We start from the raw sequence: 13,999 nt of genomic DNA, 5'->3' as shown, positions 1-13,999 counted from the left end.
ATGGGAATTTAAAAGCATCGAGATTGCACCCAAATCAGGCTTTCGATAGAGCGCAATGGGGAAACTGATCACGACGAGCCGATCCCGCTTGTAAACGGGACAAAGGCTGAAGAAAAAGAAAAAGAGTTCTGAAGTTTGTAGTGATAGCGGGGAGCACGATCCCAGTCGACATTCAGTGAATAAAATGATGAGTATAATCGTTCGCAATACAGATGGGACGAGTTTATAAAAGGCTGATGAAGGCACAAGCTTATTCCTAACATTAGGGTATGGCTTGGCCGGAAACACGACCCCAAAATTAACCAGTTTCTCACGGAACACGGTGGTTGCTAAAAACAATTTCTGCGTCGCTTACAGCTGGATAATTCGCGGAAGATTACGAGCATGATATGCTTTACTGTCCAAGGTCCGCAATGGAGAGAAGGAAACTGAACCAAACGCTGGGAAGGAGCATGAACTCAAAGAATATATAATTGCGAGGATGCTGAGGCCGAAGGGCAACTTCCGAACGTGCTGTTGAAGGAAATAAGGAGCAAAGCTGAAAGGAACAGAAGCGTGACTGCCTAAGGGCAAATCCACCAGCGAAGTAATACCTAAATGGTGGCACTGTGGACTGGGGCTGAAGAGAACGAGTCCCAGATGCGCCCGCTCTAGCTTCGACGCTCACGCGGCTAAATTGGATCTAAAATTGTTACTCTTCCGTGTACGTAGAGAAGAAAATATGGAGACCAATGGCAACGAAATAGCAAAACATGCTTACTATATCCGCTCCACGGTATTCAGCTCTGAGAGTAAACAGCATACCATAGATTATTGTCATTTTGCGTCAAGAAAAACGTGTTTCGTTGCTCCCCTCTGGAAGCATTCTATACCAACAATAAAATAAAGCAAAAATCTTGTTTGATATAATTTTTTATTTTGTATCTTATTAAATATTAAACAATGAAAAAAAAAAACAACTCATGTCTCCGCACACCTTACTGAACTAAATTCAGAACAAGGCGTTCATCTTTCTTTGAATTTTACATTTTTTTTAGTGGGGATAATTAGCGCATTACTATTTTACTATGAATACAGAAATTATGAGCTAAAGCAAAACGTAAATACAGTAACAAGGCAAGTTCTAACCACCCACATATCCTTTACATAATAATTTTGGATCACCTTCTGAACAACATTCATAATGGGAAAATCAAATACAACTCAATTTGCTTCATGTTTACATTTATAATGTTCTTATTGAATAATTTTGCTCCGGATAAGCCTTACGCTTCCACAGGATAATCTAAAAACCATTTCGATTCGTCAGTCCCTTCAACAAACAACCACGCCATCGGGGGATTTGAATTTTTTTGCTTACTCCTTTTTACATATAAAATAAAATTCTAATAGTCTTAGTGGATCCTTCTTAAACTCAATGTTAAAAGTATAATGTCAAACGTTATTACTCTAGTCAGCGCGTTATTAGTTGATGAGAATTTATAAAATTTCACCTCCCTTTTTCTGTGTGATACCTTTCTAAGCTTGTGGTGGATCTTGTTCTGGTAATGAATTTTGCGGAAGGTTAATGAACAGCGTAAGGTAAAGGATAACAAATCGCAACTCTTACAAAAAACGAAAATGATTTAGCTTAAAAGTAGGGTTGTTAAAAATTTATAGTTCTTAGTAAAGGCTTAGCAGTTTGTGCTCGCTCCCCAGCTAGTTTAGCTGCTGGGAGCGGAAAAACATATGTTTGCAAGGTAATCAACGTAGTCTGTGTACAACTATTTCGAATTATTAACATTAAATTTAATGTACTGTAGTAATGTATGTGTAAAATTGTGTCCTATAGTGTGAAACCTTAATAATTGTTATTGGAAAACTATAAACAGTTCGCTCCTCTGCGTCTTCCCGTCGACAGAACTTTCCTTGGCTAACTCCTAGACTTCTTATTTAGGCTATATTTGACTTGCATCCGGTCAATGCGCATTTAGCTATTTTGTGTATAAAAGTGGAAACGCTAGACTCACATTAAGTTCGCAGAATGCTTCATTGCTAAAACCATCCTTTTGCTAGTGAAATATAACTTCGGACGGGGATTCTAATTTGAGGTTCAGTTATCTGCAGCAAGGTCAAATGACGGAGAGAGAACCAATTCGTCAATTCTCCGCTATCGAGCCTTCCCGCCTGAGTATAAATGAATAACGATTTCTCACTTATGTGAAGTTGTCGTGAAGCCTGCGCGGAAAGCTTTCATCAAATGCAAATATCCGGAATTCTCGGCTGCTGATCAAAGGATCGTAGTCAGCGGTTGAAATACTTCGAACAATGCATTTCTCTAATTATTCCACTGATGTCCATCATATGCCGCATCGTAAAACTTTGGTTCAAATTTTATCGTAGAAAATAGGATGCTATAAAAATGAACATTCTCCCTTCGAGCATCTTTTAAATATAGAATATACAAAATAAACAACATTTTCAACAAATACAGCTTTAGCTTACACGCAATCGTTAATAACCTAATCGTCGTCCATCTCATCATCCTCTAAGTCATCATCATCGTCCTCCATGGCATGCATTGCATTCGCGTCGCGCATCTCACACTGCGACATGGACAAATTCTTCGTATTCGATGGTCGAAGGCACGTTGGTCCCGATGATGAATTCGAAAATCGACTAAGATACCTCTCCAGCCGGAGGAATTTAATTGAAACCAATCTCTTATCGAACCACCATCCATTAATTTTATCGTGGACGATTCCAGCATCTTTATCGCTCGCACATCGAACATACACCCAGCAATTGACCTTGTCCAGTTGAATGTCGTAAATTTTACAATCGGACCCGACCTTTTCCAGGATTGCATCCTGAATTATTGTCTTCAAATTGGGATTGTTCGCCTCATGCTTGTCGAACATGTAGCGGATTTTCAAACAAGGCGTTGGAGGATTTACGATTTTATTCGTGTTATCAAAGGCAGGACTGTGCCACTTTTTGATGGGGGACCGTTGTCCGATTTGTTCGGGAGATATTGTGTCGACCCACTTCATCATCAGACACTCCTCGCCGTTCCTGATGCCTACTTCGAACTGAACCCGACTATCATTCTGCTGAAGAAATCGAATAGTTTCGTTCCATGCCCACTCCATTTTCCGTCGCTTATGAAGCGGTATTAATTTGTCCCTTAGATGATTCACCACAACCAATGGTTCATCCGGGTTGCTTGCCGCCTTCCTCATCAAATTATTAATAATTTCATCGTTTAGATATGCAACTGTGTCTCTTTTCGACTGCCGATATCTAACGATTAGTTTGTACACCATATACAAGCCACCGACCGCAACGAGCGATATCCCGATGATACCGACGTACAGAAAGAACTTCTGGAGCTTGTTGTACAATGAGCAGGTGAATGGAAGGCGGGGGTTGAGAATGGCGAAGCTATAGGCTTGTGCGTCTCGCAAAGCCAATACTTGATCAAATGTCAAGGGATTACCGTCCGCATCTACGGGACTGATTTTCCACTGTGGATTTTGATGAATAAGATATTCTACGTTGTGCAAATCTCGAATGGTTTGCCGCACATTGATATGCGGATGGGAGGCTTGTACTAATCTTACAATTTCTTTCGCGCCCAGAGTAAAAGGTACTGTACTATCTTTGCACTTGTGGTACTCAGTTCTTTTCTGTAATTCAGGAGTTATTACTCGAAGCAACTCCAGAGCTCCATTCAGATTTCCCTGTTCGATGCAAGTCAACTGTGAAAACCCAACGGCCGAATGCACATCTGAATCACAAATTTTGTAAAAGGTATTTCTCTCGCTGATTGTATTAGCCAAATCGGGACTTATCGTCAAGTACATGACGCTGACCAACGCGAAAAATACAATCAAGGCGCTAAGTAGAACACATGGGATCAGAGTCTGTTTGACTCCGTACTGTTCGTCCAGTCGATTGATGAGATTTGAGAATGCCGCGCGCGGTGATATGTTTTGTTGAGGCTCTGGCACCTGATAGACAACATCAGATGGCTCTCTAGGTGGTGGAGTGGGGTAGCTGCCCTTGTAGACACTGTCTCTGATCGTATCACCTCTCAACTTCAGAAGTCTTTGAGTAAAATCACTTGAATAAAGAGAATTTTCCCCGCTTCGATGATTACCATTAGTGACGGGTGGTGAAGAGTCCACATTAATTTTTTGCCCCAATGGTTTATACCGATTCCTCAAATACGACGCTGTTGACGATGACGACGATTCGTCGAGTGACTTATCCGGTGTAAAAAGATAATTTGCATTCGTCGAATAAGACGACCTTATCGAACTTCTTACACTCGGACTAGCCGACAATCTGGAGTTTATCGAATTGTTCGGTCTGTAACTGTAGTCGATATCATCGTCGCTGTCAGTGGCCAAAATCGGTGGCGGAACATATATAGAATTCCGAAGATTTCGGCTGCTCTCAGGAGAACGTTTAGAATCTTGAATAGGAGATGAAGATGTCATCCCTCCGATATTTCCAACATTGCTAGTTATCGTTGTCGCTCGACGAATGGTGGTCGTCGCAGGCGGTGGCATTTGACTGTTATATGAAGAGGTCCGAACCGTTGAGGCACCTACTGTTGTGGCACGTTGTTGCTTCTTTCGTGAGTCGACGTCAGATGAGTCTTCATCGGATGAATAGCGAGTGGCATATTTGGTTTCCCGGCGCAATTTAGCTTTTTCATTATTCATGATATTACGCAATTTTTTGATGATGATCTTTCGTGTTGTTCCCGTCACAGGCAGTCGAGGGAAGCCAAACTGAAGCAGTCGCTGCTGAAGCTCCTCGTCTGGGAGTTGCTCGAGATTATCCATTGTCCGATTCATTTTTATCTGTAAAAAAAAAGGAGAATGAATGATGAAACGGAATTTATAATAAAAACTAAAAAGTAAGCAAGTCAGAAGCTCAGCGCTTCAGGTATGAAACGTTTTATGGACTTTTTATGTAAAAATATTTGGGTGCTCGACGATTGTTTTTTACCAAGGTCGATGCGTATATGTGGTAAGTAAGTTAGACAGCCCTTGCTATCTACACACTTTTTCCACATAAAATTGTCGATCTTTCGAGGCAAACCACTCATAAAGCAATTTTCGGATGTCTGCGTAAGAATCGAAGCGAGTGGCCCATCGATGAAAACAAATGATAGTCGAATGGGGCCAGGTCTGGTGAATAAGCGGAGTGCGGTGGTATCTCCCAGTTGAGCGTTTCTAAGTAGTTTCGAACTTTTTTCGACGTATGCGATGGAACATTATCATGAAGGAAAATCAGCTTTTCATGTCTTTGCTGATATTCCGGCCGTTTTTCAGTCAGATTACGATGCGATTTGATGAGCTGTTGGTGATAACGGTGGCATTGACAGTTTCACCAGTTTTCAACAGTTCATCGTAGACAATACCCCGCTGATCCCACCACATGCAAAACATCGTCTTCCGTCCAAAACGATTTGGTCTTGCACAAGATGTCGCTGGTTGGCCGGCATCAACCCACGATTTTTTTCATTTAGGATTCTCGAAATAAATCCACTTTTCATCGCCAGTCACAATCCGATGCAAAACGTCTTCCTTTTGTGTCTCGCAAGCAACATTTCCCATGTGTTTTGGCACCGCTCCATCTGCCTATCTTTGGAACCTTACCCACTCACCTAGACGCATAAAAACGGCTTGTTGAGAAACACCTAATTCCTTGGCGAGCATTTTTTGCGTTTGAGTATCGTCCTCGTGCAAAAGAACCTCCAATTCGTGGTTTTTCACTTTCCTGGGCGAATTTTCACGCTCCTTCTCGCTCAGATCGAAATTGGCATCTTTAAACCTACGGAACCATTGTCACCGTAGGCCTCCACAAGCCTTCAATGCGATTCAGCGACTGATTTCTTCAAATTGAAGCAAAAAAGTAAAGCTTCTCGCAAATGATTTTTTTTTCCGGGGAAAAAAATTGGACATGATTTTTTAAGAGAAAAAATATGTTTTTGTATGAAATCGCTAATGATATGGACTGATAATTATTGACAAATGTCCTATTAAAAAAACATATGGTGTGCTCATAGCAGCTTGATGCACTCACTGACGCCATCTGTGAGCAAACAGCGGATTTAAGTTTGTACACCTGGCAATTCCCCCAAGTCACGAGATTCAGCTCTTCTAATACGATCCTATCTGCTAGGTAAATGCTCTATTAAAAGAGACAACTAAGGTAGGAGTTGTTGATCCTTAGTCTCAGTTTTAAATGAGCTGCGACATGGAAGTTTATAAAATTCATTCAAGGCATTGTAACGCGAGTGTCTGCCGAGTGTCCGGGCCGTGTTTTGAGAGATCAAATGATTATGAACAAAACCTATTTAAACTACTATCCTTTTTAAGTCCACTCAAGTACTGGCCTATGCTGACGATATCGACATCATGGGAAGAACGCCCCAAGACGTACAAACTTTCTTCATCCAGATCGAACATCAAAACGCACTGGTCAAACGGGAAGAATAAAGATAGGAGACTACAACTTTGAGATCGTTGAGAATTTCTGCTATCTAGGATTGAAAATCACAACCGAAAACAGCTATGACGATGAAATCCGCGCACGGTTGTTGGCAGCCAACAGAGCCTATTTCAACTTACAAAAACGCCAGGCAGCTTTTAGGAATATCGAATTGGTGGACCTCGGCGCTAAACCGGGATGTCTGGAATTCCTTATTGAGGCAGGTCTAGACCGGATACCGTTTGTTGCGCCGTTGATGATGATAACTTCGTTAAGAATAGTTGCATTTTTTTCAAAGTTTCTATTACTTTAGTAGTATATTATTATTATATATTAGTATATTAATGCTTACCACGGGGCATACATTTTGAGCCCTCAACCCCTATGTTTCACCAAAAGTCCGATCACCTTCGATAAGTACTAATCGAGCCCTTTCATTTGTTACCCCACATGACTCTCTCTATTTCTTCAGCCTTTGTCCCATTCACAAGCGGGCTCGGCTCGTCGTGATCGGTTTCGCTATTTGGCTCTATCGTATGCCTGATCTGGGGGCAATCGCGAGGCTTTTAAATCCCCATCCGGTGTATCAAGCCACCGTTGTTTCGGCCTGCCTTTTGGTCGTTTACCATCGACTTCGATGTTCAAACCAATCTTGGCAAGTGAATTCTCGTTAGCACGAATTGCGTGACCATACCATCGAAGACGCCTCTCTCGCAACTTTTCCACGATCGGTGGAACCCCATAACGATCGCGGATATCCTCATTTCGAATGTGATCAAAACGTGTGACGCCACTAGTCTGTAAAAAAATGTACTCCCTTCTTTCGCATGTATGGGGAGCTAGACCACAAGCCAAACAAAACTTTAAAACAGATCCATTTACGTTTTACTTTGCTATTTTTCTTATTTTTCGCAGATATGCATATTTCGGCGATTATTTATCGCCCTGTTCAGTGGTTGGATTCGAACCCAAGCAAAGTTAGATTGGCAGCAACTGGTCTTCCTTCCCGTACTTCCCCGACCTTGCCCTATCAGATTTTCACTTGTTCCGCTCCTTTGACAATAATTTGGAAAGAAAGGATTATTTCTTAAAGAAAACGCTCTACAAACCGGACTTACTGATTTCGTCACATCCTAGTCATCTGAATTTTGGAAAAATGGCCCTATCTTAATAAGTTTGGCTTTTAGAGAAAAAAAATTGAAAAATCCATACACATACCCAATATCTTTAACATGAAACTAAGGGGGATTTACGATAAATTTACAAAATGTAATAATATATTATTGTTAACTTAATTTTAGCATATACTGATATGGGGCGCATTCGGAGACCTAGATATCATAATGGACGAGCACCATGATTTTTTCCAGAATTTTCGGCCCTCGAGGTAATCAGTCATTGATAATTTCCTGCGCATTTTAAAAAACAGATGCCCCCAATCTTCTCAATGATTGAAAGCTTGTATTAGGTGCGCAATTAATTCTCGCTGTTTGTCAAGAGATAGCTCCAGCCGCAAGTGCTGGTCGATTTTGATAAATCTAAAACGTGATGAACCACGTCGAGACATATGTTAAACAAACCGCTTTGACACGTTAGTGAGTCTATTGTGACGGCATATACTTTCAGTTGTGTGAAAATGTCCGATTTTGTGCCAAATAATCGTCATTGCCGGAAATGTTTCTTTATTTCATCCAAAGAAAACGGATGCTGAAGCTCATTGAGATTTTTGAAAAAAAAAAAAAGTTTTCAGAAATGCTTCTCTAAGTGAAGCAACGTGTCGTGAATGATTCCGTCCCTTTAAAGACGGTGATTGCAATGTTGATGACTGTCCACGTGAAGGAAGGCCAAAAACCTCCGAAGACGCAAAATTGGACGAATTGCTCGATGAAGATCCATGGGAAATGCAATTTGATTCAGTATTAGGGTTTCCCCACCAAGTGATTTCCAATTGCAAGCGCTGGCAATGACAGGAAGGAACAAGGAATTTAGATTCCTTATGAATTGAAGCCAAAGGATTTTTAGCGTCATGTTTCGCTTATTAACAGCTATTCTAGCGGCAAAAAAGGAAGAATTTTCTTCACTGCATCGTAACGGGTGACGAAAAATCGATTCATGACAGCAACTTAAAGCAAATAAACTCATCGAGAGTGCCCATCATGCCTCTAGCTCGTCAAACCTTCTAACTATACACGATGCGACGTGTATTTGGTGGGACCAGGCCGGTGTTATTTATGATGGTATTAACTTTAATTGATGTGGCTGAGCCGTGCACTGCCCGAAAAACAACCATAATACCAGCAGAGGCATGAAAAGGTGATTCTACTAATGAAAATGATCGAAAAAAAACGGCTCTATCGAATGCCTGATCTGAATGTAATCTCGAGGCTTTTAAATCCCCATCCAACGTATCAAGCCACCATTGTTTCGACCTGCCTTTTGGTCGTTTACCATCGACTTCGATGTTCAGACCAATCTTGGCAAGTGAATTCTTGTTTGCACGAATTGCGTGACCATACCATCGAAGACCCCTCTCTCGCAACTTTTCCACGATCGGTGCAACCCCATAACGATCGCGGATATCCTCATTTCGGATGTGATCTAGACGTGTGACGCCACTAGTCCAACGTAGCATCTTCGTCTCCATTACCGCAAGACGCCGTTCATTGTCTTTTATGGTCGGCCAACACTCAAAACCATAGAGAGCGACTGGACGGACGACATTGCGATAAATTTTAGATTTGAGACGTTCGTTGATACATCGATCACAAAGAAAACCAGTTGTGGAGCGCCACTTCATCCAGGTTGCGTTAATACGTGAAGCAATTTCATAACGCAGTTCTCCATTGGCTGATAGCGCTGACCCAAGGGATTTAAATCGCTCAGTGCTGGGCAGATCACTGCCGCTGACAGTGATTGTGCCTGTTCCATGGGGATCAGTCGTCAAAAATTCAGTTTTGTTTAAATTCAATCTGAGACCGTGTTGCATGAGGCAATCATTCAATTTTTAGGCAAGTTGCGCGAGATCATTTTTGCTATCAAATGCTAGGAGAACATCATCTGCATAAATCAGTGTGTAGGGCGCTGGACGTTGGATGTCCCGTGTGACGGTCACTTTAACAAGATCAAAGAGGAGTCGTGAGAGGGCGCTTCCTTGATGAACACCAACAGAGACACGAAGCGGTTTTGACACACCCGCCATGCTTCGAACTTTAATTTTCGGATCGTGGTAGAGCAGTTGAACCCAGCGCATGAGCTCTTCTGCCACTAAGTGCTGTCGTAAAGCATACCAGATGAGTTCATGTGGCCCACGATCAAACGCTTTCTCTAGATCCAGAAGTGCAATGTAAAGAAGGCGATGCTTCTCACGGTGTTTCTCCATGATTAACCGCGCAGTGTATATTGCGTGAATAGTTCCGCAGTTTTTGACAAATCCGGCTTGATCCACGGTTATTTCAACGATTTCGCGAATACGGTTGTCAAGAATGCGTTCAAAAAACTTCATGGTATGGGACAGTAACCGGATCGGACGGTAATTTGAACATTCTGCTGGACTACCTTTCTTTTTCCATATTGGAACAGTGGTACTTTCCTGTAATTCAGATGGTGCTCTATCTTCCTGGATAACCCCATTAAAGAATTTACTGAGCCACAGTGTTGGGTCCCAGCTCTTCGCTTTCCTAAGCTCAAATGCGATGTCGTCAGGTCCTGTGGCTTTCCCCAATTTCCTTCGTTTTATTGCTTCCTCGAGTTGAGTTGCGCTGACAGGTGGAATTGCTCCAAATGTCGGCAATGATTGTGAAAGTGGAAAATGAACAAATTCTTCAGTTGAAATCTGCTCGAAGTATTCTCGCTAGCATCCGTCGCGGCTCGACGCTTGGTAAGCAAAGTACCGTTCTTGATATTAACGCAACAGAAGTGTTCGATATCCTGTGCGTTCGTTACGGCTTTTGGCAAGTCGATACAGATCTCTCTCGTCATTCCGAGGGACCAGTTTATCATAAAGAAGGGCATATGATATAGTAAAAGGTAATGTCCTGCACCGAGGTAAAATTTCGGAGGAATTTGAGATCCAAAGCGCAGTCCTTCAGGGTTGCATTTGCACCGATATTATTTGTTCTTGTCTTCGGTGATGTTATTCTGCCTTGTCCGGAGGACATTTCAAACGATGAAATTGGTTGGCGCACAGACCTGGCACTCGTACGCACAGTGATCGGAAGCCGGAAGTGGCAGTGAGGAGGTATTGCTGGCTATACCATCGAGTGGAACCCAATCTCCAAGACGGACGACAGATGGGTCGCTCCTATGGTACTTGGGGCAGAACAGCAGAGAAGGAGTACAGGAATCTCACTGAAGCGAATTTCGGATAACCTCGAGCGATAGCGGGTAGATGTGGTTACCGTACTATATCTCACCAAAAAGTTATGCCCACCACACATATGACGATCGATTGTAATTGAAATCTGTACGATCACTCTCAACGACAACGACATGCCCAGAATTGATGGTTTTGATTACCTCGCATTGCGAGCGAGATTTTTGCTAGTCTCTACCGTGGGGAAATTGCGTTGGTATGGTCATGTTACCCGGGAAATGACTACTCTCTAGCGAAAATTGGCTTGGGAAATTCCCGACTTCACCCAGACCAAGCTTACGACCGACGTAAATGTCGAACCCACTCCAGACAAGCCAACCTGGCTGCCAACCGAGATAAAGGCTAAAGAAGACGAAGACAAATGACCTGCGCAAAAGCTAAAATCAAACGTGGAAATTTCCGAACAGTTGAACGAGATTTGAGTATTTCAATCTTCTTTGTAATAACTGCTCCCTGACAGCACCAAAATAGTCCTAGAAGTCGCCCACGGATAGCATTTGCAAGGTGCTAGGAGGGTACACATTCAAAACAGGTTTTTGTGGATGCCGTTTACCAAAATACTTTCTCGGTATACAAATCGTTAAAATCCCGACAGTGGGCTTTAATGTATTTATTGCAATCTTTATGCTGAGAGGCAAATTGTATTTAATTAATATCACAAACTTTCCAAAGGTATAAAGTTTGATGGACGTTGACACTGTATTTGTTGACTGTTCGGGTTCATTAGCAGAAAAGTCATTCATTTCTGATTATTTAAACCAAACCCCAACTTCGGGAAAGCCCCAAATTCCAGTTGTTTGTCCCTCTCACTGTAACCTCCTGCGAATATCTTATCGGCATCCACATTTTTGGAAAGGTTTTCATTTCAGAATTCAACAAATGTTTTAGAGTGAAACGCAGACTTCAAAAAAAGCGATTTAACCCAACTATGCGTATGACAGGGTATCCATTCGCTCACCTTTCGCTAGTACAATCCGACAAAATCACGCCGTCAAAATTAGGGGAAACAACTCAAAAACTATAGAAACTGGTCTCCAACTTACTCAAAGCGAAGCGCCCAAATTGAATCACCCAAAAGCCCGTTCACGGATGGCCTTGAAGTTCACGACACACGAGAAAAACTATTTCATGTGTCGTCGTCACCGCATCAAAAATAAACGTTGACCAAACTACTCGCGACGCTATCAAGAATGAGGTCGCGATCGAGACACCGCAATTGGGGCCTCGCTATCAATCAGCTGATTTTTGATTACTCCGCGAATAAATGCAATCGATAGATGATAAGCCAAGCGAGCCGGCAAGCGTACTATTGTGCTAGGGAGCGAAAAGTCTTGTTAGAAAGTAAATAAGCCAATTGCAGACGGAAAATCTGCATTCAAATAGCCCGCGGGCGTGAGTAGCAGTTACCTGGCGCTTTTCCTATTCATGCAACTCCAATTCGAATGCTCATTAGTCTCGCTGAACTTGATTTGAATATTTGAATAGTTTTCCATACATTAAGCGTCTGAAAGTGTAACACTTTACGCACAAAATAAACATTCACTACGAAATAGAAAAATTAAATGAGTACATTGACCGGTCGCGCGCCATACAAATCGATTATATCACAGCCGCGCGTTTCCGAACGGCATCAGTTTACGCACAAGTCAATTGTCAATATTTAAGCACACTTTTTGGCCAGTGATTCACGGTTTACATTCACCCAGCGACCGGCAATCGCGACCATAAACACACAAATTATTTCCAACCTTGCTCAATTCTATCGGTTGTCAAAGTGCTGTCACGGACACGCGATACTTCGACCAGTCACCAAGCTGCTCTTTTTCCCCGTTAGTTGGCGCGTCAGTACTCAAAGTGATGGTGACTGAAGTGAAGGCGCGCTGATTTGAATGTGTGCGTCGCTTTCGGCCGCTACACTGTGCCGGGGTGCGTGCGTGTGCCCCTGGCTATGACGGCCGTCTCTGACTGGTCTGTTGCGCTATTTTTAATTCTGCGTCACTTGGACGCACCGTTTACCTTCGCCGCTAGTGTTTTGAACACACTCCGTTCGGCGCGAAAAGCACAATTACACGGCCCTGTTACGCGCCATTACACCAACGACACTTGGCGCCAATGAGTCGCCGTCCGGGTGGCAATGTCGCCGCTAAGATGACTTTCTCCTTGCACTTATCGCTTATCGGGGCCAAGAGTTATTGCCGCGGAATGTTCAGCCAGATTTCAGTTGGGCTCAACACAAATTCACGGGCGGGGAACAAACCCACGAGCTCGCGGCGACCAGTTCAAACTTAAAATGAAAACTTCTCTTCGCGATCGCAGTCGCCTGGACGAGATTAAAGCACTCCAAAGCGCCCAAGTCGAGTGGGAGAAGTTGTTATCTTGTAGCGGCGCTATACCACTTGATTTATTTACACACCGCGCTTTTGTTTATTTCTGACGCGAAGAGGGAGAAAAAATCGCGCGAATTACGGTCGACATTTCACCACACGACTCGTCAAAATATCTTGAGAAAATTGCTCTAGTGCCGGAAATTTGCGCTTATTGGGATTCTGGCGTTGCGGGCGCTTGGATTGCGGACAAATTAATGTTGCTTCCCAAGTGGATTCCAATGAGCCTACGGTTAGGAGATTGAGTTATGGAAGAGTAGAATATGGGAAGGTATGGAAAACTATTTTCTAAGAAAAATAAATAAAATTTTAAGCTATTGCCACCAATTCGACGGATTTTCAATGGATGACACTAGACTTAAAAACTGGTGGTCATTCTCTTTCACTTTTATTTGGTTTTAAAGTTTTGTATAAAACAAAACCTTATTAAAATAAATGTCTGTCCGGAAGGAAGGTGGAAAGGTTCAAAACCTACCGCTGGCTCCTGCTACACGGTTATGTGAGACTTTTACTCGCTAAAACCCCCTCCTTCTCCTTCGCCTACCCCGCGGGACTGACTTTTCGGTATTATGTCGCGGGGCAGGATCAGTTACGAACTGTAGCTGGTGTCGTTATTTACTACTTTCCTCCGAAGCTCCTCCTTCAGCAATCAATCAATTTTTTCACGGTCCTCCAAGTTTTTTTAGAGACTAACATTTTTATCTTTATCGTTAACACACTAGGAGGCAATGTGGTCAGCATTGCGCTCGCCCGA

The 13,999-nt window shown here is 42.7% G+C and overlaps 2 protein-coding genes across 4 annotated transcripts in view; one reads left to right on the top strand and one right to left on the bottom strand.

The window, feature by feature from the left end:
- The window catches only part of LOC119648996 (mitochondrial enolase superfamily member 1-like), a 41,975-nt gene that overhangs the window by 13,204 nt on the left and 14,772 nt on the right, over window positions 1-13,999 (top strand). The gene's annotated exons all lie outside the window — the stretch shown is intronic.
- On the bottom strand, window positions 895-13,376 carry LOC119648981 (inner nuclear membrane protein Man1). 3 transcript variants are annotated; one of them, XM_038050917.1, is made up of 3 exons: window positions 12,269-13,376; window positions 2,485-4,853; window positions 895-2,424 (listed from the first exon to the last, which is right to left on the bottom strand). In XM_038050917.1, the coding sequence occupies exon 2, from the start codon at window positions 4,845-4,847 to the stop codon at window positions 2,502-2,504; it is 2,346 nt and encodes a 781-aa protein (XP_037906845.1). In that variant the 5' UTR covers window positions 4,848-4,853; window positions 12,269-13,376; the 3' UTR covers window positions 895-2,424; window positions 2,485-2,501. The 3 variants fall into 3 exon arrangements, with proteins under 3 accessions (XP_037906845.1, XP_037906834.1, XP_037906839.1); XM_038050906.1 differs by having other exon boundaries at window positions 895-4,853; XM_038050911.1 differs by lacking the exon at window positions 12,269-13,376 and adding an exon at window positions 11,905-12,167 and having other exon boundaries at window positions 895-4,853.

This window comes from Hermetia illucens, chromosome 1, assembly GCF_905115235.1.
Source record: "Hermetia illucens chromosome 1, iHerIll2.2.curated.20191125, whole genome shotgun sequence".
In the NCBI taxonomy this organism is placed as follows: Eukaryota; Metazoa; Arthropoda; class Insecta; order Diptera; family Stratiomyidae; genus Hermetia; species Hermetia illucens.
Note: the sequence above shows the minus strand (reverse complement) of the source record. Positions and strands in the feature narration are given on the sequence as shown.